At 45.6% G+C, this 26,243-nt stretch overlaps 1 protein-coding gene across 8 annotated transcripts in view; it reads left to right on the top strand.

The window, feature by feature from the left end:
* The window catches only part of CLCN4 (chloride voltage-gated channel 4), a 67,998-nt gene extending 56,249 nt beyond the window's left edge, over positions 1-11,749 (top strand). For all 8 annotated transcript variants that reach the window (XM_046673222.1, XM_046673221.1, XM_046673220.1 and 5 more), the window contains 2 exons: positions 1,811-2,027; positions 8,185-11,749. In XM_046673222.1, the coding sequence (XP_046529178.1) occupies positions 1,811-2,027; positions 8,185-8,275 (308 nt within the window). In that variant the 3' untranslated portion in view covers positions 8,276-11,749. The remainder of the gene's footprint in view (positions 1-1,810; positions 2,028-8,184) is intronic.
* The last annotated feature ends 14,494 nt before the right edge of the window (positions 11,750-26,243 follow it).

The following is a 26,243-nucleotide window of genomic DNA, read 5'->3' as shown; positions in this document are numbered from 1 at the left end:
CCTAATGCCTGCTATGTGAAATGGGCTCTGTTCCACATGGCAGGCACAACCAAGTACACTGACATTCAGTAGGCCTGGTCACTCATTCATTCACTTGTTGATTGATTGAGTCACGCATGTGTGTGGCAAATATCTGCTTTGTGTCTACTGTATAGTAGGCACTGTCCAGGTCCTGGGAATGCACTGGTGAGCAAGAATTCACTGAACCAGCTGCTGTTAGAAGCAGGGCTTCTAACCCGATCAGTAGATGCAGAGGAAGTATAATCTTGTTATTTATTTCAACAAGTCGATTGACAGTTTCCTAAGTTGTATTTGGTTTTATGAGGGGTTCAGCAAATCCATGTGATCAGTTCTTGATTGAGGTTTGTGGCTTGATCCAATCCTGATGTTCCACCTGATTGTCAAAATAGATGGGATTCCTGTTACGTGACACTGCTGGAGAATGTCGGTCTATGAAAATGAGCATATAAGTATGTGTTGACTGTTACCTCCCCACCTTGTGCTTCAGGATGGAACCATCTTGCTTTAGGAGAGAAGTGTGCCGTGTGTATCGTGCAGCGTCCATGTTTGAAAACACGTTGTACATCATTGTCAGCTGGTATTTGTGGTTGAATCATATCCCTTTTGATGTGACTGGGTTTAACCTGACCCACATAGCGTGCAGGCATTTGCCCAGCAGGTCCTCTGCTCCTCTTTTAAACAGAGACCCTTTTTCAAACTCAGCCCGACCCCGAGTGCATCGGTTTTCCATTAGAGTACTCGATTGCGGTAAATGGCCTCCGAGCAGGCAGTTAGAATTTTACTTTTCAAAGAACAATATAGGTGAATAGTAGTCTTTGAGAAGGCAAGAAACGTATTATAGAAACCAGGATCCGTTTTAAGGCAGCTTCACTGTACATTTTTCCTAACCTTTTCCCATGAACCAAAAGAAAGATTAAAATTCCAACAGAAGGAAAATCGCCTTGGAGAAATATCTTGAGAGCGATGGATTTATTTCATGTGTGACTTAAAATAGCCTGGGTCTCTAGTCCTGCAGAAAGCTGTATTTCTAATGAGTTCCTGTTAGCCTCCTTTGCTTCAGCTTTCTTTCACATGGCCTTGCCTACAGATAGAAATAGGCTAATTGTTGCCATAACAATTTTACTATCTTTCTTTGAGAAATCTACAGAATGGCCCATTTTTAAGAGAGGAGAGCTAAGTTGGGGGCGGGGGGGATATGGCTTTTCTCCGTTATTTCTTTGGTCCCAAGGGTTCTATTTGGTATTGAGCTTCATTTCTGGGCTGTGAGCCTAGGATGGTCCTGTTGGTTTCTTGTTTCTTTCAGGATCCATAATGCCAATTGGGCCAGTTATAAGTTAGTTTGTAAAAACCCCAGTGTATTAAGGTCATTGGGCAGCTAAGTGAGGTTTCTTGTCACGTCAAATGTCAGCCCATGAAGAGGTGAGGGAGTGTTCGGAAAGCAAGGGCGGAGGGCCCTGGGCCTCTGGGTGCCCTGCAGTCCAGAGGAAAGCAGTGTGTTCCCCCAAAGGAGCCATCCTGGTTAGGCTCACCTTTCCAGACTGTGGCAATGAATGATCGGATCACAGGGAGGGGACTCTTGCCCAGCATTAGCTTGAGAGAGAGGCCGGTTTCACAGATGTTTGGCTGAAGCCCATCATTAGGAGTGTGGAGTTTGCCCTCTGAACCCCTTTTCTGTGGGATTCTAGGATGCGGGCAGAGGGAAGACGTGTGTTCCTGTGGCTATGGGGTGGTGGGAGTTGCTAAGCAAGTGATTTTTGTGTGGCTTATTGTTCCTGCTCGCCCATTCTAGAGAACGCCAGACAGAGGCAGGAAGGCATCGTGAGCAATTCCATCATGTACTTCACGGAGGAGCCCCCTGAGCTACCGGCCAACAGCCCACACCCCCTGAAGCTGCGGCGTGTCCTAAACCTCAGCCCTTTCACGGTCACGGACCACACCCCCATGGAGACGGTGGTAGACATCTTCCGGAAACTGGGGCTCCGGCAGTGCCTGGTGACACGGAGTGGGTAAGTGGCCGGATAAGTGTTGACAGATGTGTGCTGTGGCCAGACTCTGGGAGAACAAGATGAGTGAGCCACAGTCTCAGTCCTCAAGGGACTTGTGGTCAGCTGGGGTGGACCAGTACTTGGTAAGGGATGTCAGAAGTTGTGGCCAGCACATTGAGGAGGAAATGACAGGGAACTTTGGGAACTTAGCCCAGGGGTGGGCAGTGCAGCCTGGGAAGGTGGAGATGCTTCCAGGTGGGGCTGCCTGCCGTGTAGCCTGAGGCTGAAGGTTGAGTCAAAAAGGGGAGGAGCCAAAGGAGAAGGGCTTGGGGCTGCTTTTCTGCCACCCACCAGGGAGAGGGTGGAGCCTATTCTGCTATAACGTGACATATGGGTTCCTCATAATCATGGCGCTATGCAAAAAGGAGTAATGAAAATCACAGGGTTTAGGAGAAAAATAGGGTTAGGCACACAACACTCAAAAACTTCTTCAGTGACACATTACAAAGAAGAAATGGGAATCTAATAAACACAGTTGTACCATTTTTACATTAAATGATTAAGAAATACATCAATTTGACAATAAATATGGCACTTCACCTTGTAAACGCCCCGAAGTTGGCTTGTGGAAGTGGGTGTCATGAGGGCTGTGGCTTGGGAGCATTTTGTGTACCCCTACGCTCCTGGGTCAGCCAGGGGCAGCTTTCTGCGTTCACCTGGAGTTTGTCCTGGCTGAAAGCACCCGTAAGCAAATATGAAGTTCACATTATGCTCAGATTGTTTCCTAGTATGTCACTCTGAAACAACTTCACGTTTTCAAAGCAAACATTGTCGGAGAGTTGAGAGATTTGGTGGCCCCATGACATTGTCTCTGCCACGGCAATATTACTTTTGCTTTGTGTTATTGCCAAGCAGGAAACCAGCGCTGCAAAGATCAAAGGTTCATGATGGTGTGAGAGGTGCAGTGCCCTGAGGGCCATTCTTGGGTTTCAGAGCCACCCCCCAAATTCCATGGCCTCACAAGCTTGGGTGGAGGGAGAGATTGGCTGTCAGGGTAGGCCAGAACCTAGGCTGTCTGCCCAGTTTATTCCTTTATAGGTGGGGGTGGGAGGTAGGGTATGGCTTATGGAGACATTTGTACCCTAAATATAGTTTAGGCCTTTAGAGAATCCAGAGGCCTAACTCTCTAACATAGTTTACATTTCCAGAGCCAACACTCTCCATATTAGCCCAGCAGTTCTCAACCCAGGGTGGTTTTGCCTCCCAGAGATTTTGGGTATCACACCTGGAGGGAAGGGATGCTACTGGCGTCTAGTGGGAAGAGACCAGGGATGCTGTTCAACACCCTGAAATGCACAGGATGGCCCCCATTGTAACAAAGAATCATCCGGCCCCAAATATCACGAGTGCTGCCACTGAGTGACCCTGGACGGGGTGCCCATGAACAGCCAAATGAGCAGTCCTTAATCATTCAGCTTTCTCCCTACTGTCCTAGTAACAGTGGTCCAGGGCTCTTGCAAGGGGTTGAATTCACATATTGACTCAGAGAACTAGCCGACAGGACAGGTGTCCTCAGCTCTCACTGCAGCTAGGGAGGTAGGTGTCTTGCACATGGGCGGGCACTGAATAAGGAATAAATGTTTGAGGCTAGAGAGCATTTCTGCTGGTGATTTTTAAAGGAACTCGGTGGTTCTCAAACTTGAGTGTGCATCAAAATCCCCCAGAGGCTTAAACTTCCAGGTTACGCCCAGAGCGTGGGGCCCAGAGTGTGGGGCCCTACCACAGTTACTGAGCCCTCGGGTCTGGGAGGGCCCGAGGATGTGTATTTCTAACCAGCTCCCAGGTGCTGCTGCTGGTCGGGGGACTCCGCTTTGTAAAACGCTGAAGCCCATTTATGTGCTTGAATTTCCAGTGCTCGACATAAATACCACTGTGATCACCATGTCGTCTCAAGTGTATAGCAGTTTCTCTTTTCCTTTAAAACAATAATCCAATGTCAGTTATCATTGGAATTTCCAGTTCTGGCAGGAAATTCTGCCCTTAACGCCCGCTTACACCTCACGGAGCCCCGTGAGGTTTTCCTATGAAGATCTGGGTGCTGAAATTGGCTCCGAATGTTCTGCGAGAAAACAAAATCGCACTCTCTCTCTCGCTCTACATATTTTAAACAAACACAGATGCTGATACGTTAGTGCTGGCAAGGGATCCCGGTTTGAGGGCCTTTCATCTCCTCGGGCTTTCAGCCAGGGCAGGCACGTCTCAAGCCAGCTCGTGTTTTTGATGTATTCCGTCGCCATGTGCCTTCTCTGCTTGCGGCTGAGAGCCCCAGCTCGTCCTGTTGACCCGCATCATCTGCAGGATTTCTCAGGGCCTGGGGTCCAAGGTGGTCATGAAACCAGATCAGGAACCAGAGAAGTCATTGTCCCCATGATGCCTGAGTCGAGGAAGCCTCCAGTGGCTAAAAGCGAATTTGGGTGGGTTTTTCCCTAGGAGGCTCTAGAAAGGAAAAGCGAGCAGGGGAGATGGCGTCAGCTTTCACCAAGCCCTGCTAGGTGGGCATGGGGCCTTGGATAGGGTGGCCTTCTCAGAAGAGCCCAGTTGCTCTAACCTGAGTTATGTTCATGGTCTTAGATCAGCCGTTTCTCATTCACCAGATGCACTTGAACTGCTACCCCAAGGGGCTGGAAGTTCAAACACTTGATTTAAATCACAGAGGCCATTTCACGCCACTAAGGTACCCTGCTGGATTTGATGTTGCCTCCTCCTGGGTGGATGTTCAGCTTTCTTCTTTTGCAATGATTATTGTCGCAGGCAAGGCACAATTTATGCCCAAACTCAAGGCAGCTCCTGAATTCCTATTTCCCCAGAACCCTTGTAACCAGCTTGACTTTCAGACATTATAGTTGCAGGGCTTTCAGAGGAGCTTGTCGAGACTGCTTTAGGCAAGGGCCTGATCTTTTGACACTGTCTCCAGGGTGAAGATAAGGAAACAAAAACCAGCCTTGGAGATATGGGAGGGGTGCGTAGGGGGGTGTATGTGTGTGTTATACTAGAGTTCTCATCACTCTGCAAACCCTAACAAGTCTTATTTTTTTCAAAGCAACATTGGCTTAATCAACATGTTACTGAGCATCTATCTGAGAACTGGAGAAGGCTCAAAAAGTGTTAAAAAAAAAAAAAAAAGCAGAAAAGCCAAGGAGCTTGTCTACTAAGGAATATGGGCATAATGCAATTTAAGTGGTGTCACCCAGATATTCTAGAGGGGAATGCCCTGATCCAGGCTTTCAGGTGGACAATAAATGGCAAAGAGGACAGAAGAGCGGTTTAAGCTGGGAGACTGCCCGCCACTTGGCAATTGCCAGCAGTGGAGCCCCTTGCTAGTGTGTACAAACACAGCTTTGTGGCCCGAACTGCTCACACCGGCTCCCGTTCCTCTCATAAGCGCAGCTTTCTTAGTGGCGTATTATAGGTATAAGCTGCTCACCTTACAACCGTTCCTGTCTGATTTTAAGGGGAGTTGAAGGTCTGTTATGGACTGAATTGTGTCCCCTACAAATTCATATGTTGAAGCCTAACCTCCAAAGTGGCTGTAGTTGATGATGGGTTCTTTAAGGAGGTAATTAAGGTTAAATGAGGTCCTAAGGATGGGGCCCTAATCTGATAGGACTGGTGTCCTTATAAGAAGAGGAAGAGACACCAGGGATGCTTGCACGGAGAAAAAGGCCCTGTGAGAACACAGCAAAAAGGTGGCCTGTCTGCAGCCAAGGAGAGCGGCCTCTGGAGAAGCCAAACCTGCCAGCACCTTGATCCTGGTCGTCCAGGCTCCAGAACTCTGAGAACGTACATTTCTGTTGATAACCACCCAGTCTGTGGGGCTTTGTTATGGCAGCCCGAACTGACTAAGTCAGGACTCGGGCTCAGTTTGGCAAATTTCATATAATAGCATTGTGTTTTATGGGGCATCTTCATTTTACTGCATTTTGATAAATTGTAGAAATGTATTTAAAGCAATATATGAACGTGGTTAAAGTCAGGTAGCTGCAAACAGCTAGAAGAAAAAGCAGCTCCTGGCTTTCTCCTTCCGCACCACCACCCCTCTTCCTTCAGGCAACCGCTTTTCCCCCTCAAGGATTTTGTTTTCTTTAAGTAATGGACTTTATTTTTTAGAGCAATTTTAGCTTTATGGAAAAATTAAGCAGAAAGTGCAGAGTGTTCCCGTCTACCCTCTCTTGTCCCCTCAGTTTCCCTTGTTGTTAACATCTTGCTTTTGTGTGTTATATTTGTTGCCATTGATGAACCAGTCTCAGTACATCATTATTAACTAAGGTCCATAGTTTACATTAGGGGCTACCCTTGGTGTTATACATTCTATGGGTTTTGACAAATAGAGAATGACATGTGTCCACCATTACAGTATCCTAAGAATAGTTTCACGGCCCTAAGAATCCTCTGGGCTCCGCCTGTTCATCCCTCCCTCCCCTCTAACCCCTGGCAACCACTCATCTTTCTATTGTCTCCATAGGTTTGCCTTTCCAGAATGTCACAGAGTTGGCATCACACAGTATATAGCCTTCTCAGGTTGGCTTCTTTTACATAGTAATATGCATTTAAGGTTCCTCCATGTCTTTTCCTGGCTTGATGGCTCATTTCTTTAGTGCTTAATAATATTGCATTGTCTGGATGTACCACAGTTTATTTATCCCTTCGCCTACTGAAGGGCATCTTGGTTACTTACAGGTTTTGGCAATTATGAAAGAAGCATACATCTTATAAGAGTAAGGACTTTCTTTGACATAACCCCTAAACTGTAATTACACAAAATTAACAATAACTCAATATATCATTCAATATCCAGTTCATATCAAATTTCAATCCAGAATTCCTTCAAGGTTCACAAATTGAGTTTGGTTGTTTTGCCTCTTTAGTCTTTGTTCTAGAACAGTTCCTTGCCTTTTTTGTTTGTTATTTATGACATAGAGTTCTTTTGAAGAGTCCAGACCAGTAGTCTCACATTCTGAATTTGTTTGATTGCTTCCTTATGGTTTGATTTGGTGTAAGTAGTTTTTGGCAACATTCCAACATAGATGATGTCATCACGTCAGCTTTTCTGACTTTGTTGGTGATACGCTCCATCACTTGGATGAGGTGGTGATGGCCAGAGTCCTCCACTATAAAGGGACATTTTTCTTTGTAATCTGTGAAGGGATACTTTGAGACTGTGTGAATTTTCTGTTTTCCAGCAACCATTTACACAATGTTTTTGGAATGCATTGATAATTATTGACTAAACTAATTATTACATTGAGGGTTGCATGTTGACTTTCTAATTCTATCCTGCTTTCTACCTTTTTTCCCCATTTTGCTTGTGCACGTGAGTACTGCATAATCCAGGGGGCACTATTTACAGTGTAGTGTTTGTGAACAGTGCTCCCTGGAGTTATACAATGTGCAGTCTAGGTGGCCCTATATAAGGGACCTTGATAAGTGGGTTGTTTTCGTAAGTTGAAAGCAATGGAATTTTGGAAGAAGAGGTAATTTACATATATGGTCAGAGATGAATGTCAAACTTTACCCTTCCAGTAAGGTAGATTTAAGATAGAATCAATTGTTATCTTATACTTAAAATACCTTATACTTGGAATTTCCATGGTGTGGTCAAGTGTTAACAACGGCTTTCATAAGCCCTTTTTTAATTGATTATAGTCTTGAGATTTAGGAGAGTGTATCAGTCATCGTAGGTTTACTGCCATAATAAACAAGCTTGCAGTCTCAGTGGCCTAACACAATGAAGGTGGATTTTTTTTCTCCTGTGTCACATCCAGTGTGTGTAGCAGCAGGTGTGGGCTCTGCACCGCACAGTCACTCAAGGACTTAGGTCTTTGAATCTGGTGGCCTCTACGTCAATCCTCTGTGATTTCAGAATCCATCACTGGCTCCTCTGCCTCTAGTGGGCAGATGAGAGAGTGTAAGGAAATGTGTGGGTGACCTGGGAGGGGCATCGGTCACCTCCACCCACACCCCACCAGCCAGAGCTCACTCAGTTGCCCCACCCAGCCGCAAGGGAGGCTGGGAAATGTTGTCTCTGTGTGTTCAGATGGAAAAGGCACTGGGCTTTAGGGACAGGCACAGGTCGGCATTGCATGGTTGACCTCCTTTCTCTCTTCTGTTTCTTCTCCAGGAGACTTCTTGGGATCATCACGAAAAAGGATGTTCTGAGACATATGGCCCAGATGGCAAACCAGGACCCTGAATCCATCATGTTTAATTAGAAACAAGGTGGCAATTATTTTGAGGAAAACACAACAACTGTGTCATTTTAAAAGAAAGAAACAAATGATAGGTTATTATCCTAATGAACGATCATGCGATCATGCGCTGTAGGCAGTGGAAACAAAAGCTTTGTTTGAAAGGAAGGGAAGAAGAATGAAACTTTTTTTTTTTTAATACATCAATGAGTAGGTATTTTATAGCTTTAACCCCTTATGAGTTTCAAGCTGTGTTTCTTAATGAGTTTACTAACTGCTATGGGGGCATGAGGGTGGATGTAAACCATGTGGTTTGTACAAGGACATGGAACACACGTGCTGAGTCAAGAAATGTTTGCCCCTTCTGCTTGAGGCTGATGCTTATGAAGCTTTGAGTCCCAAAGGCAAAGGGTGTTGGCATGTTAGCGTCCTTATTTATTGGTTCCTGAAGTTTTGCTGCTATGTTACTGAATCAGACTAAAGATATTTGCACTTACTTTGTTGGAAAAGAAAAAGAAATTAAATTTGAACATAGTGAAAGCTGCAAGTATGCCAGTGGTTTCACTCATGACCATCCCATTTCTTGCTCCTGTTCTCAGCCTGTTATTTTGCTTAGTCATCAGTCTCTGAGCCAACATCAGGGTCACCTGCTATGATGAGTATGAAGAAATCATTTCTCTATGCAAAGACTAGCATCGTGGGACTGCACGACGAACTGCTGGAGCGTTTAGTGCTTCACTGTATTTCCTCCCATACGAAGACATTCATCCTTATTTTGAGGGTATACGCATCCGATCATTGATTTGCATTGCCATTGTGTTTGCTTCATTTATTTATTGCTGTTGCTTGTGCATCTTTAAATATGGATCAGAACAGCACTCTCCATGGGCCATATCCTATATGCCTCCAGCTTGCTGTAAATGTGCTTTAATTTCCAAATGGCATATGCAAGAGTCAAAGCAGGCTACCCAGTGTTACTACTTATTTTTCCTCTCAGATCTTATTAAATACGGCTGCTGGGAGGGTGAGGCGTACGAGTTCTCAGTGGGAACTCCTCCAAATGGATTGCAAGAGAAATACAAAATTGACTCTAAATCTCTTCCATTCTCTTCTCTATAGGGTGCAAAACGTCCAGCTTTAATGTATGAGCATGCACTTTCATACTAGCAATCAAAGCACAGAAGGACAGAGTTAAATTGTAGACAGCCAATTTGAGCTTTGGGCATCTTTGTGTTGAACTTAATGATACATTTATTCTTTTAGTCAGGACTTCTGGCTTTTCTGCAGGAAGGAATTCAGCTGTATTTTTCAGGTCTGCCGTATGATCTGTGTGAGCAAGATTCAGCCCACTTGCCCTTCCCTTTAGTCTTTGTTCTTCCCTTTCCACTGCGTCATCCTCATCGTTTTCAATCTCATCATTGGGTATTGCTGTATCAGGTGTGCATTTGGCTTCAAATAATAGAAAACCCAACAGTGAAGAGGTGAATAAGAAAGCTGGGGGCGGGCACTCAGAACTGTCTCTCTAACGTCATCAAGGACCCACACTCTTCTGGTGTTTTTTCCAACCTTCCTTACCCTTTGTCCTTTGGCTTATTGCCTCATAGTCACAAGATGGTTTCTGAACGGCTGGGTATCATGTCTGCCTTCTAAGCAAAAAGGGAGGAAGAGGCAGGTGACAAGGAATGGTATCCACATCAGGACAGCAGAGCTTTCCCAGAGATGCTTGTGTCCACTGGCTAGAATTCTGTCACATGGTGCCCCTAGCTGTCTATGAATCTGGGAAGGAAGATTTTCAGCTAGGTGTATTACTCTCTGAACGAAATTTAGATTCTCTTAATAAGGAAGGGGAATTGGTCTTTGGGAGGGGAATATTGTCTGCTGTATTGGATGCCATCATTGTGTCCCTGCCATTGTCTTTCCTGTCTTCTTTACTCTCTCTCGCCGTACCCCTCTGAACACTCTTTTAACCTTATGGCCCCCCACTCCTTCTTTCAGATTTGATATAGAACTCCCAATCAGAATCTGTCATTTCTTAGCCCTAATAAAAATGTTCATTTTGGATAAAAACCTCGCTACAGGCGGTGTCTGTGAAACTTCTAGTTGCTGTAAGGAAATATACTGATGTGTTCTCTGGGCTAAAAACGTTTAAGTCAGATCATGCTAACGAATGATGGAGAATTTGTTTCTGTAATTGGCCCCCTCCAAAACAATATCAAAGGGCCACTTCAGGGTGGAAATAGCAGTCGATAGGAGAGAATGTAATCTTTGCTCCTATAATAGATTGAAGTTCATCCTCGTTCGCAGCATGTAAGCATCGAGTAACAGATCCTGATATTAATGTTGTTGTTGGGGTTTCCATGGAACATGTGCAAGTGAAGCTGGATATTCTCCTGGACTTTAAATCCTAAAAAGTCTTAAAGACTGCTTCATGTAGTTCCCCTCTCATTCCCACGGGGCCTCCCAAAAGATATTAGTCATAGCCTGGATTTGTATAATCCAGGACACCCTTTTAGCTGAAACAAAGAGCTTCAGAAGGGAACACGGAACAGTGAGCAGATAGCCAAAGGTCAGTGAAACCACAGAATTGCCTCCGCCGCCAGCTGAGGCAGGGGAGAGATGAGGGGACACTTTACTCTGGGCCAAGGTCACCGAGGGGAGTTGTGTCCTTCTCCCCAGGGCTTAGCATAGAGATGTCCGTGACATCACGGGAAACAGTTGGGAGTATTACTTGAGTTAAATAACCTAACCTTGTTTTCCATCACGAGTTGAAGCTGTAAATTGTCGTGGGGCTCAGGCTCTCCTCGACAGAAGGCCAGGGTCAGACAGGCAGGTTAAGGTCAAGGATGGGGGAGTTTGCAGTGGGGATTGCCAGAGACAATTGCCTTCCTCCCCTGGAGCCCTAACAGCCATGGGGTCCACTCATCCACCGGCCTGAGGCCTCAGACAAACTTCCTGGGGAACATGCTGCTGAGCTTTGTCAGACTTTCTCGTAAAAGTACGTGGGCAGGGATGCTTGAAAGTATTTGCTGTAGCCAAATGTAGAAGTTCACGCATTCTACATGGTGCTCTGATGAGCAAGACGAGTAGAACTGGGATGTGGAGGTGAAATAAACATTTCTCAGAAGAATGTGTTTTCTTTTCCAGGCTCTAGACATTTGTAGAACTTTCTGGATTCTTTCTGAATCAGCTTTTGATGTAAATAAACATAGATACGTGATGGAAAAAGAGTTCTGTAATGAGACACATCAACCTATTTCTTGCTCCCCCTCTCAATTACTGTGGAAATGTGTTGTAGAAGGATGACACCAAATAAAGAGTATCCTGAAAGTGACATGCGAATTTCTTGCAAGTGTTTTTCAGAGCCTCCCCTGGGAATGCAGATGTGCCAGTGGCTTTTAGGGAAAGGTAAATGTGCTAGAAGCAAATCAGTAGTCAGTGTCTGCTGTTACTTAGAACCAGGTGATCTCACATTTCTGTATTCAGTGCTCCCCAGAGGCCCGACAAAGGAGAAGACATGTTAGTAGATACGTTTTTGGCCCTAAGTCGTCACAGAAACTGGAAAATTTTGAGCAGTTTGTTTCACTTAGGTGAGAACTGGTTACTTTAAATTATCAACATGTGCAAATTCTGCTCAGTATTCATTATCAGATGCTGAGCTGGAAAAGATGAGAAACCCAAGGAGGAGAGCTATTGAATTACATAATTGGAATATTATGCCTACATTTAAATTTTGCGTGGGCAGGGTTTTATCAGACTCAGCTTCTAACCTTTGAAATGATTTACATGAGGGGGAGCCTGCATATCTAACTTGGGCAACATTAACCAGACTCCGTCTTCGCCAGTGTGGTAATAACCATTGATTTGCCGTCCTAGGTGTGCTGGGAACGAGCCTACGTGTGACTTTTATGAGATCTGTTTGCATTTGGTGTTGGAACGACCACATAGCAATGTGGGTTTGTTTTTTCAATTGTAACACTCTGTGTAAACGTTGGCACCTTATTAAAAACTAAGTGTTTGAACTCTGTTTTTAAAAATAAAACACACGCTGAGTCCTTGAGAAGCATGTTGTAAACGGAAGAGATGCTGATTTCACAGCGGGTTTCTACCCAGTGGAACCTGTGGAAACCCGATTCCGCTGACCGCTGAAGGGTCTGGTGAAGTTAAGGCCCCTTCTTAAGATTGGCATGCAACATTGTGACGTCAGCTTGGACAGCTTTAAAATCCCTTGTTCTTAGCCTGGTGCGTGACAGTCAAATAGAAATTCAGACTGGGGCTATAAATATCCAAGGATGGGGTAGGGCCACTGTGCCCAGGCCCTCTGTGTGTCGGCTTTGTCCATAGATGCTGGGGAGGACAGCGTGGGCAGTGGTCTAACATTTATTCTTTCTTTCAATGGAAAATTTTTTATCTATTACTTTGGGAACCACAAGGGTTTGAATTATATCCTTCCTCACCAGTTTTTTTATTTTGAAATTTTCAACTGCACAGAAAGTTTGGGGAAGAAAATGCACAAAGAATGCCGCATACCTTTGACTCAGAAGAGGCAGTGAGAGGAGTCCCCTCTGATTGGGAGAGGGAGCCAGCCTTGGGGACAGCTTGGGGAAGATCATCCTCAGTAGAGGGGACCGCAAGTGCAAATGTCCTGAGGTGAAACAGGCCTCGCCTGCTCAGGGGTGAGTGGCTGCAGGATGTGTGGTGTTGAGGGAGTGGGGGTATTTGAAGGTGGTTTGGTTTTTCCTTTGCGGGGAGGGTAGACACGAGCAGATGCTTCAGGGCTTTGTAGGGCCAGACCACAGGCCAGGTAAAGACATGGAATTGAGGGGAATGACATGATTTGACTTGCATTATACACAAACCATTCCGGCTGTTGTATAGCAAGACTGGAAGCCAGGAATCTGGCTAGGAGGCTATTGCAAATAGGTGAGTTATGATGGAGGCTTGTCCCAGAGAAGTTCTTGAATTCTGGATCTATTTCCAAGGTAGAGCCAACAGATTTGCTGGTGGAGTGGATACAAAATGGTGCAACTAAGTTGCCATTTACTGAGAAAGGCTAGATGAGGTGAAGAGCTCCATTTTGGAAGTGCTACATTGGCGATATCTCTTGGACATTCAAGGCCAGTGTTCAGGGGAATCATTAGGGTTGGAGACAACTGTTGGCACATCAGACAAGCCATTGGCATATCAGTGGTATTAAAGCCATGTCTGGAAACTTCCATGGTCTAATGGTATCCTAAGAGCGAAGAGAACCAACAATCTAACAGAATTTCAGTATTGAGTTTTCATGGAGTCACACTGACTTCAACACCTATAGGACTGCACTTGAATTCCAGCCCCATTGCCACTTGGCTGTGTGACATTGTCAAAGGGATTGAACTTCTCTGAGCTTGGGTTTCCCCATCTCTGTAGAGTGAGCTACTGTTCCTGACCAGTGGCATGGCTATGAGAATTAAATGAGATAATCTGCAGAGCATTTGACATGGACTAGACCATGCAAATGGTAGATATGATCATCTTCTCATGTTATGAAGCCTTCCCAGTAGCTTTGATTGGAAATTAATTTTGTGTTGTTAAAAGGCATATTATACTTTAATTATAAGACCCCTAAAAGTAAACACAGATTGGGCTAACCAATTGCCTTTCTTTCCAACTCTTCTGCAGTCATTTTTCCAGAAAATCAAAAGGAAACAAAACAAACACTCAGATCTCTTAAGGGATGTAAAAAAAAAAAACTTCTCTCTGACTCCAAATTAATGGGAAATTATTAGAAAAGAAACTACTTGGTAGGAAATTCCATTTCTCTGTGGCTTTGCATCGGCTTGCAGAGCAGAAAAGTGTCAATATGCGTGGGTTCGGGACTATTGATGAGCAAAATTGGCGGCAAAAGTTCATGAAACACAAGACCGTGTAACTTGCTTATTTTCAGACAATGTAGAACTCAATACCCGCTCCACTCCCAGACAGAAAAATCTCTCTGGCATGATGCTAATGTAGAAATAAGTCTCCTTAGTAAAACTCATGAAAGACCAGCCTTTTGAAGGCCATGGATATTTCCCTTCAACGTGATGTAGTTAAAAACTAGAGGGGAGAATGAACGACAGGATTTGTGTGAAAGGAGACTAACCATCAGCTTGAATCCTGGGAGCTTAGCTAGAGCTCACCAGACTGGCCTTGCAGATAAATGTCTGGGTCAGGCAGGCTTCTTCCTGGGCTTTCATGTGTTGAGACAGGAGTAGAAACTTCCATGTCCTCTGGAGACAACGCACTCCAGCGAGCATGGGGGAGCCTGGCGTGCCTGCTGTTGCATCGCTTCCCCAGTTCATTGGGAGTTAATTGGCTAGAAAGAAGCTACCATATGTGAAAGCAGATAGGGAGCATCTATTTTTGGCAGTTCCTCAACATTGCATTTCATTAAAGAAATGGTTTTTTCTTTGCGAATGAGCAATAAGCAGAGAGCACCTTGTGGGGATTTCCAAACCCCTTTAGTCAGGGTTTGGCTCACAGAACGAAGGGAGCAATTTCTGTGTGATTCCAGCGTTTGTTATGGAACACATATTTCAAAGATTAAACAGCCATCCTCAATCCAAACAGATTTTCCGTCAGAGAAATTGAAAACACATACATAAATTCTTGTCCCACAGGCTCCCTGACAGGTTGAGTCCAGAGGACGCTTGCTGGTAGTAGAACGTCCCTTCTACGGGGCTCCATGTCCACTGCACACACACACTCACTCGGGGCTTCCACCTGTGTCCCGCCGACACGAACTCAAGGGGAAATTGGAGCTAGCTTCCTTTTGATGAACAGCGTTCCTTTTCTGACATTTCTCAAACTTTAGTCTGCCCCCAGAAAGACTAGGGCATGGCCAGGAATGGCTGTGGGTGGTCTACATACGTGGTCCACAAGGAGCTTTCTCCAGGGACTTGCCAAGTGCTGAGTTGCTCCATGGGGCAGGAGTCTCAAATAGTTAAGGAGCTGGGGAGAACAAGCAGATCTGCATTCGGTGGTGATGCACTTCCGGTACTTCCGGGATATAGTGTTCCTGCAGGAGGCTGCTGGGTGCCCACGGAAAAGAGTGGATTCTGTGCTTAACGAAATCGGGAAGTCCCACCTCAGGGGACTGGGATTCCAAAGACCAGTCCCTCGGGAAGCACTGCTGTGGGGGCAGGAGTGTGAGGGTCCAGAAGTCTCTTTTTTGATTTCTTTTTGGAATTTCTAGCTGAGTGACCTGGGAGAAGTGTGTCATCTTTTTTTAGATATCACCTTACACCCATTAGAATGGCAAAAATAACCAAAACAAAAAGTAACAAGTGTTGGAGAGGTTGTGGAGAAAAAGGAACCCTCATGCACTGCTGGTGGGAATGCAAACTGGTGCAGCCACTATGGAAAACAGTATGGAGATTTCTCAAAAAATTAAAAATAGAGGGGCTGGCCCCGTGGCCGAGTGGTTAAGTTCGCGCGCTCCGCTGCAGGCGGCCCAGTGTTTCGTTGGTTCGAATCCTGGGCGCGGACATGGCACTGCTCATCAAACCACGCTGAGGCAGCGTCCCACATGCCACAACTAGAGGGATCCACAACGAAGAATATACAACTATGTACTGGGGGGCTTTGGGGAGAAAAAGGAAAAAAATAAAAATCTTTAAAAATAAAAAAAAAAATTAAAAATAGAAATACCATATGACCCAGCCATCCCACTACTGGGTATCTATCCAAAGAGCTTGAAATCAGCAATTCCAAAAGTTCCATGCACCCCTATGTTCATTGCAGCATTGTTCACAATAGCCAAGACGTGGAAGCAACCTAAGTGCCCAGCAACTGATGATTGGATAAAGAAGATATGGTATGTATACACAATAGAATACTACTCGTCCCATTCACAACAACATGGATGGTCTTGAGGGTATTATGTTAAGTGAAATAAGCCAGATAGAGAAAGACAATCTCTGTATGACTCCATTCATGTGTGGAAATTAAACATGTAGACAAAGAGAACAGATTAGTGGCTACCAGGGGAAAGGGGAGGTGGGGGGTGGGCACAAAGGGTGAAGTGGTGCACCTACAACACGACTGACAAACAATAATGTACAAGTGAAATTTCACAAGATTGTCAACTATCATAATCTCAATAAAAAGTTAAAAAAAAGATTTTATTTTTCCTTTTTCTCCCCAAAGCCCCCTGGTACATAGTTGTATACATACATTTTTTTAGTTGTGGGTCCTTCTAGTTGTGGCATGTAGGATGCCACCTCAGCATGGCCTGATGGGCGGTGCCATGTCCGTGCCCAGGATCGGAACCAGAGAAACCCTGGGCTGCCGCAGCGGAGCGTGTGAACTTAACCACTTGGCCATGGGGCCGGGCCAGCCCCCGAAGTGTGTCATCTTTAATGGACTTCAAGCACATCATCTGTGAAATAGGGACCTTTCCTTATGTTTGATAACCAGAATGATGTCTAGGGACTAGTGGGGTCTGCATCACCAGAGCTGATTACAAATGCAGAATTCCAGGCTCCGCCCAGGTCCGCTGAGTCAAAATCTGCATTTTAACAAGATCCCCGGGGGATGTGCGTGCAGAGTAAAGTTTGAGAAGCACTACCTTAGGTGACAGGTCTGAACAAGATGATCTCCTGAGTTTACTTCCAGCTCTAAGATCCAGAATTCAAGATTCTCGCACTTGGGGAGGAAGAAGGGAGCGATGGCTGCAGTGATTGGGTCACCGAAGGAGCCTGTCCAGAGAAACAAGGTGGAGAGAAACTTGGTGTGAGGTCCCGAAGTCCTATTTCTCAGCCCTCAACTTTCCCGGACCAGACTGCACTGCCTCGTGATGCTCTATCGCAGGGTCTCTCCACCTTAGCACTAGCGGCTTGTGGGGCGGATCATTCCTTGCTGTGGGGCTGTCCTGTGCACTGTAGGATGTTGAGCAGCATCCCTGGTCTCCACCCACTTGATGTCAGTAGCACCCATCCCCCTAGTTGTGACAACCAAAAACGTCTGCAGACACGGCCAAGTGTGCGCATGTGTGGGGGGCAAATCCTCCTCCCACTCTGACTGTACAGAAGGGAGCCCTGCGATATACAAGGCATGGAGAGAGGGACCACGCTGTGCTGTAGTTTTGTGAGTTTTTCATAAAATGAGGTGAAAATCCCTAGCATTAGGCAAAGATGGAGTGGGGAGTCCAAGGCCTGGGGATAGGCTTTGGTGTATCCGGGTGGCTGGAGAAGAGTGCCCCCACCTTTCACCAGAAAGCAACAATTTAAGGGAGGGAGGACATTGCCTCTTTCTTTCTGAGAACTGAATGGTGCACCCGGGAAGACTACAGTCACCTCCCCTGGGCGTGGATCTCACACCAACTGGCGATTTCGAAGTGAATGACTCCACTTTGAGCCGGCTGTATGGTCGGCCCGGTCCTCCTCAGCACTCTCCCGCGTCTGTTCCGGCCGCGCAAGCAGGAAGAGAGAATGGCTCACGGCTTGGTACATTTCATTAGAAAGACTCTCGGCTGCTTTCTCGAGTTGACTGATCATTTTTGTATCTTTATTGAAAGGTTAGAGCAATGGTTGTCAAACTACAGCACAGTGGGCCAAATCGAGCCTGCCACCTGTGTTTGTAAATAAAGTTTTATTGGCACATAGCCACGCCCATTTGTTTCTGAATTGTCTGGGCTTTCAAGCTACAATGGCAGAGTTCAGTAGTTGCAACAGAGACCACGTAGCCTGCAAAGCTTAAAATATTTACTATTTGGCCAGTTTACTATTTGGTCAGTTTGCTGACTCCTGGCTTAGAGTAAATTAGGGTTGCCAAACCACTGGATAGTCACCAAGAGTAGTTTAACTTGCTTTCTTACACTGGGTGGAAAATGTGAAGAGATGCTTTTAAAACAGAAGCAAAGAGTGACGTGTGTGTTGGTGGAATAAGATGAGCATGTTAAAATGAGTTTCTGTCCTCCAAGTTTCTCCAGCAGCTTACCTTGTGCCAGAAATATCTGTCCTGACTTAGATATTAGCAGAGGTATTGGTGACCTCTGTTAAAATTTAAATGTTTCCCAAAGGGAGAGTAACACCTAACATTTGACTCGCACTTTGTCATTTCTGAAAGTTTTAATATTTATTTATGTTTATTCCTCTCAATGGTCCTCCGAGGTAAAAATTATTATACCCACTATTCAGAAGATGAATCTGAGGCTCAGAGAGGTTAAAGCCCAGGAGAATTGCCCGTGGAGCTTTTACAACATACTGATGCCCTGGTGCCGTGCCCGAGATTTGGATTCAGGCCATCTCGGGTGGGGCCTGGCATCAACTTATAAAGGGTTGCCGTGTAATTCTAGAGTGTTGTCAAGATTGAGAAGCCCTGGGCTTCAGGGACTCGCCCCACTTGGTATAGCTAGTTGGTGGTTGGCCTAGAGCTCAAACATGGCTCTTCCTGGTGCCTTAAGTCCAGGGAGGTTTTCCTACAACATGACAATTCATCTTAGCTCAGGTTGGTCTCTGAGTCCAACCGGATGGTCTAACCCAGTGGTTCTTGAAGTGTGGTCCCTGGACCAGCAGCGTGAGTCAGCCAGCAGTTTGTTAGAAACGCCAATTCTTTGCCCTGCCCTGGACCTAGGGAATCAGAAAGTTGGGGGACAGAGTCCAGCCGGCTGTGGTTCAACAAGCCCTCCAGCTGATTCTTTTCTTTTTGATTGGCACCTGAGCTAACAACTGTTGCCAATCTTCTTTTTTCTTTTTTCTGCTTCTCCCTAAAGCCCCCCAGTACATAGTTGTATATTCTAGTTGTGAGTGCCTCTGGTTGTGCTATATGGGACGCCGCCTCAGCACGGCCTGATGAGTGGTGTTATCTTCACGCCCAGAACATGAACCGGCGAAACCCCGGCCGCCAAAGCGGAGTGCGCAAACTTAACCACTCGGCCACGGGGGCCCCCCTCCAGCTGATTCTGATGCAGCTCAAAATTGGGAACCACTGGTCTAAGGTAGGGGGAAAGTTTTGATGGAGATAAGAGGCTAAAACCAGAACACACACGTACATACATGCACACACACACACACATACACCTGGAACAGGCACTTCCTCTGGGAAATTAGCCCTGGGGGTAGAGGGCCGCAGTGAGCATGAGAAAGGATGGAAAAAGTAAGACTCCGTGGGTGTCTGCGGAAGTGTGAAGACACCAGGGCAGCAACAAGAAAGAGGAATCTCACCAGTGTCCCGAGATGCGCCTCTGCTAACTTCGTTCTACCACGGGCGGCCCTGAAGGTGTTAGCAAGAAGTCGTGCATTGCTTTGCTGTGCTGGCAAGTTTTTGGTTTCGTTTTGCTTTTGTTTTTTAAAGTTTTGGGTTTTTCTGAATCAAGCACTTTGTAGAGATGAACATTCTTGTGTGATTAAATGAGACCCCTTCTGCTTGGAGCCAAAGTCACATTCTTTGTTTCGATTTCAGCCCAGGTGCTCCTTTTTAATTGCATTTCGTATTCAACTGTGCAGCCATCCCCTTCCCAGAGAGGGCTGGCCCCTAATCACTACAGTGCTGCTGTCCCTGCAGCTGGGACTTCAAAGGCCCCAGAAGTCATATTGTAACGTGAGCTCCATATTGTCCCCGAGATGAAACACAAGAGGCATCATCAGTCAAGGCTCGTCAAGGGGAAGGGACACCTCAGTGTGGCACAGGGGCGAAAGAATCATCCTCAGTCCCTTTCAGAGGCTGCCCCTCCTAAGCATTGGCATTCCCAATCTGAGAACTGCGCAAGACATACATAATTCAAGGATGTGCACTGGTCGCCCAGAGCGAGGGGACAGACGTGCATGCCCGGGAAAGAATGTTTGTTTCAACCAAACATTCACGGCACCAGCTGCCAACGGGAGAAGAAAAGCAGAGGGAGACTCCCGCAGACTGACATGGGAAAGTATAAACAACGATTACAGACTCCGAGAAGGGGCTGTTGTTGGCTGAAACCACATCATCTGATTCGGGTTTCGTTTTTGCAATTACTGGACCGAGAGACTTTAACTGCAAAGCACATGCTGCTTCCAGGATGGGTGGGACCGTGTGAGCTCATGATGGTTTCAAGTCTGCATTTTGACATTCAAGTCCGACTCTAAGAGTTAAGAGCAGGCCTGCCCTTACATAGTAGCTTAATTTTAAGTTCCTAAGCACAGTCTCTGGAAGCAGATGCTGCAACTTGTGGTTCTAGTTTATTTTTTCAGCCCAGAGCTTATATAGAGTATTGATTCCTAAAGTGGGAATTGTGAAGGTGAAAAACTGGGATTGGCTTTCTTGGTCAAATCTATGAGTTTCTCAAGGTCAAGGAGCTTTGTCTCCATTGTCTTCAGTGTCAATTCTACCATCTTATATGTTGATGATAATCGTCACATATTTTTGAAAAATGGATGAGTGCTGAAAACCTGTTCTTTAGTTGTGACCTTTTAGAATAATTGAGAAAATAATCCTGGCAGATTTTTTGGGAGACATAGAGCGTTTCCCCCAAAGAGACCCATCTGCCATTGTGTAAAATGTCTCATAAAACACTCCATGTCAAAAGAAAATGGTAATCGGCTTGGTGTTTCAGGGCCTGAGAAGGGCTGCTCAGTTGAGAGATCCTGAACTTCCAAAGAATGAATATGAAAGTGGAGTCTGAAGACTCTACGTGCCCTGGTGTATCTTTGATCAAACCGAACCTGCAAAGAAGTGTGGCAGGCTCTCAAAGCCGCGGAGACTAACGGCTCAGGAAATCCATGGCTATGACTTTACTGAACGTGTCACATCAAAGGGGAAAATGCCCCACTGACTGGGAAAGTTCTTTTGGTGTTCGATGTTGAGAGAGAATAGAAATGAGATTAAATTGCAGTATTTCTGGATTTGGTTAATAGATTCTCTCTCTCTTTTAAATATAAGAGCTTTAAGTGATTCTGTTTACTTAATAGAAAAATTGTGAAAGGTGCATCTAATAGCCATGTCTGAAGGGGAATAAAAATATATCTGTAGATAGAAAGAGCACTGTAATCTTTAGAGAAGTGGTTCAAAAAGTTGTTTTCAGCTCTGACATCTAAGATGGCTGAAGTTCACCAGCAAAAACACTCCCATAGGGAAACTGGGTTTTTGGGCAAATCCCAGGACAGTCTACAACTTGACTCCTTTCTTGGGGATTCAAGGAGGCTGAGGCAAAGTGTCGGGGAATGATATTGGGGGAATAAACATACTGATTTATATTTTATGAAAAGAAAAATTACCATGCATACTTGAGTACTTCATGTTATTAACAAACTACTTGGACCCTACCTTGCAGCTGTGATGCAGATCTGTGTTGGCAGCTGTCTGCTTTTGCATCCTGGCATGGCTGCAAAGACCCGATCTTGTACCTGGAAGAATCCACTCTTACTTAGGGCTCACCAGTAAGACAAAAGCCAGTGTCTGAAAGGGCCTGTTGGAGAACTGTGTCTTGCCAGAGAATTGCTTTAGCTGGTACTGACTTAGGATTGTATTACCCTTGGTCACCATATTTACAGAGGTGAAGGCAGGTGAAAATGATCTATTGAAAAGCTTTGGGGCTGGCCAGTGGTGCAGCAGTGAAGTTCACACGCCCCACTTTGGCGGCCTGGGGTTTGCCAGTTCAGATCCCAGGTGCGGATCTACGCACCACTTATCAAGCCATGCTGTGGCAGGCGTCCCACATATAAAGTAGAGGAAGATGGGCACAGATGTTAGCTCAGGGCTAATCTTCCTCAGCAAGAAAAAGAGGAGGATTGGTGGTGGATGTTAGCTCAGGGCTAATCTTCCTCAAAAAAAAAAAAAAAAAGAAGAGCTTTAATTTTGGCATAGGATGCACATGATTTTGAGTCCAGGCTCTGCTACCTCCTTGCTGTGTAACCTTGGGCAAATCACTTAACCTCTCTAAGTTTCAGTTCTCATCTATAAAAGACATTAATTCATCTACCCGTATAAGCTTGTGGAGCACGGTACCTGACACAACATGAATGCTCAAAATGTGACTCTGGCAGAGATAGCAGATGCTCAGCAAATATATGATCTCCTTTTCTTCCTGGGCATACCACTGGACTACATTTCCCAGCATCTCTTGCAGTTAGGTGTGGCCACAGACTAGTTCCAGCCGATGGAACGTGAGCAGAAGTGAGACACATTAAAAACTTCCCATGTGCAATCCTCTGCAGTCTTCTTCTCTGCCACGCTGGAGTGGAGATGACCCAGGGTGACCTTAGAAGCCTTTGAATGACTATGGAGCAGGACTTCCCAGCTCTCTATTTGCCTGCCCACTACTGTCATGTGAGGAAGAAACAAGACTCCGTGATATTGAGTCATTTTCCACTTTGGGGTCAATTTGGTAAGTCAGATAGTCTACCTAGACTATGCATTTATTGTCATTATAAATTCCTAAAAGGGTGGGCGGCGGCGTGATGAAGCCAGCTTGTGCCAACTCACAAGACCAACAGTTAAATTCGTAGGAGTTTTGCCAGCTGGTTGTCATGTTCCTAGCTTGAACTCAGCCATGGTGGACATATTTACACCATCGAAATTGGCAGATACTACAAACCAGGCCCTTTTTTTGCCCCATTGGACAGCATTTACCAGTATACCACTGACTGGGAATATATCTTTTTCCTCTTTGTCTTATCCCCAAAGCCTCATAACCCAGTGCCCTATATATTTGTTTGACTCAGAAAGTATTGGTGGCTATGAATCAAGGTCAGACTTGAATAAATTAAAAAAGGAGACATTATAAAAGGATGAAAGCTAACACCTAGGATTAGATTGGGCATACGGCGAAGGGGGAGGAACAGTCTAAACTTTGTCCTTCTAAAAGAGGGATATTTGGGGCCAGGGATACATTTCTGTGTCTTGGGTTGCTTTAGAAATTTCAAGTCTTCAACTTCTTTTACCCCCCGGCCTTGTCCAGATGTCACTTGTCCACCAGGCAAGTGGGCGTCTCCCTAGACACAGTGATTCTGCCCTCATGCCGTAATGACAGGCTCTGGGGAAAGTGTCTTATTTTTTTCACGCTCCTGTGAGAGAGGCTGTGGCGGGTACAGAGTGGGCTATGTCAGTCTGCATTCCCCAACAGCAGACCCTGGGGCAAAGATCCAAGTGCAAGTCATTTATTCGCAAGGTGATGCCAGGAAACAGTGTAAGGGAGCAGGGGAGAAGTGGGGCAGAGAGGGGCAAGGTAGCCACCAAAGGGTGTTTTATCCAGCAAGTTGCTGCTGTGGGCAACTTGAGACACGACAACTGGGAACAGTATAGAGCATGCATCCCAGAGCTATCACCCCCAAAAGGGACAAGGGGGCTGGGGCACTTATCTATTAGCTCTCTTCAGTCATTGGTCAAGGTAGCATCCTATGTCTACGATGCCCGTAACCTGTCCAGAAGCCCAGACTATCTCTATTCTTTCGCTTACTGGCCCCTGATTCTTTATTGCACCAAGACTTCCCTGCTTTGCCAGAGGTGAGCTGACTCCTTTATTCTGACTTCTCACTCTGGACTTCACATGTATTCTCTTGGCCGCCCTTGACTGTGACTCTGATCACAAATGCACCTTGATGTCTGTATGCATTAGCTCCCTTCAGTGCACTCGTGTATAAGAAGAATGATTTGGATTACAATCTTAAAAATGACAGAACTGGAGAGTTCTTCTGTTATGATCTAATATGATTATGATCATCTTGGACTAGATGTTTCATCAGAATTTCCGCACTGTGGTAGACATAAAAATTGCACCCCACCAACGATGTCTACGTCCTAATCCTCAGAACCTATGAAAATGTTACCCTAGATGGAAAAACGGACTTAGCAGGTGTGATTCAGTGAAGGATCTTGAGATGCGGAGATGATCCTGGATTATCTGGGTGGGCCCAATGTCGTCATAAGGGTTCTTATCAGAGGGACGCAGGAGTGTCAGAGTCAGAGGAGATGGGATGATGGAAGCAGACTGGAGTTATGCAGGGCTGTGAGCCAAACGTGGGCAGCCTTTAGAAGCTGGAAAACGTAAGAAGAGATTCTCTCCCAGAGCCCCGAGAAGGAATGCAGCTCTGCTGACACCTTGACTTTAGCCTGTAAGACTCATTGACTTCTGTCCTCTAGTGTGGTAAGAGAATAAATTTGTGTTAAGTCACTAAGTTTGTGGTAATTTGTTACAGCACCAAGAGGAAACTAATACACTCACATATTCAATTTTTTTTAATTATGTATTTTTGAGTTGTTTCTCCTGGATCCAACATAATTGTGATGTTTGGCAGCCTTTGTAGATTAACTGTCCCCAAATCAAGATCAGGATTGGCATCTCTCTGAGTTCTGCTGGTGGCTTCTCAGAGCAGAGACCCTGACCTCACATGCAGGCAGGTTGGCCATTGCCGAGGGAAATCGGCTGTTGATAGTGGCCACGATTGTCTCTAGTTATTTCTGCATTAACTCCTACTTTTGATTCCCCACACTATTTGTGGATAATCCCTCATCCAGATAATTGAAAATTCTCTGCCTGAGCACTCTGTTTTTGGCCACTTGGAATCCCAAGGTTTTGTAACTCCGTGCTTCTGGGAGTGACTTCAATGCACCAATAACTTTCATGTTCCCACCAAATTGGTTGGCTTATTCAAGAATGTGCTTCATTCTGAATAATAACAGCAGAAATTTCCGGAATATTTTACTATGCCAGTCAAACTCTGGGCTGAGCCCTTTTTTAGTTCATTATGTTTTTGAATACTCACTCTGTGCTGAGTACGCCATGACTGTCCCCATTGTACAGATGAGGACCTTGAGATCTGGGGAGGTTTGGGGACTCAGCTAGTGCATGACAGAGCCCTACTCCGAAAGCAGGCAGCCTGATTCTCGAGCCCACACTTCTAACCAGTAATGATACTGTCACCCTCTTTTTGGAAGTGGCCCAAGTTTGTTCCCAGAAATAGAGCTGCAGTTGTATCTCGCTTTAACCGGCAGTGGAAGAGGCCGAGAGTCAGGACCCCTGTTCACATAAACAGCCCCTTTGTGAACGGTTGTACTTTCTCCAGAAACACGCTTTTGTGAAGGGAGTCAGTCGCTCCCTGGGTGTGTAGCAGGCACTGGACTCTGTTTCCAGGATGCTGGACTTCACCTCTCCCCTCGCAAAGAAGTGAGGTGATAGTTCTCTTAATGTTTAGTGATCCAAATGGATTGAAAAGGATTCCCACTTGTGTCCAGTGGTGGTTCAGAGAGAATGTCTAATCAGCAAAAAAGAAAGATACTGGTTATTTCTGCATTTCAACTCCCTCGATTCAGTTGCTGTCCCCGTTTGCCTAGCATGTCAACAGTCTTAACCTGCCGTTCAGTTTGTAGGATGGCTGGTAGCATTTACGGACTCAGGAATTCTTTCCTTTTAGATTGGAAGCGTCCTTCACTTTAGATTTTAGACGGTTTAATGCTAGCACAGTGGTTCTCAACCAAGGATGATTTTGCTGCTCTGGGGACATTTGGCAATATCTGGAAACATTTTCAATTGTCCCAACTGGGAGAGGGTGCTCCTGGCGTCTAGCGGGTTGTGTTAGTTTCCTGATGCTGCTGTATCAAACCATCGCAAACTGGGTGGCTTAGAACAAGAGAAAATTGTTCTCCAGCTCTTCTGGAGCTCAGAAGTCTGAGAGATGTTGGCAGGGCTGGGTCCTTCTGCAGACTAGGGGGGAATCCATTCTCTGCCTCTCTCCTAGCTTCTGGTGGCTTCCAGCAGTCCTTGACATTCCATGGCTTGTGGCTGCATTGCTCCGATCCCTGCCTCCAACTTCACATGGCTTTCCCCTCTATGGCTCTGTGCTTCACATCTCCCTTTCCTTCTCTTATAAGGACACTTGTCGTCGGATTTAAGGCCCATCCTAAATCCAGGATGATCTCATCTCAAGACCCTGAACTCAATTCCATCTCCAAACATACTATTTCTAAATAAGGTCACATTCACAGGTACCGGGGCTTAGGACTTGGACATATTTTTTGAGGGGGAACAAAATTTGACCTACTACATGAATAGATGCCAAGGATG

The sequence above is a fragment of the Equus quagga genome, chromosome 10 (assembly GCF_021613505.1).
Source record: "Equus quagga isolate Etosha38 chromosome 10, UCLA_HA_Equagga_1.0, whole genome shotgun sequence".
NCBI lineage: Eukaryota > Metazoa > Chordata > Mammalia > Perissodactyla > Equidae > Equus > Equus quagga.
The sequence above is the reverse complement of the archived record's forward strand: the minus strand, read 5'-3'. Positions and strand labels throughout refer to the sequence as shown.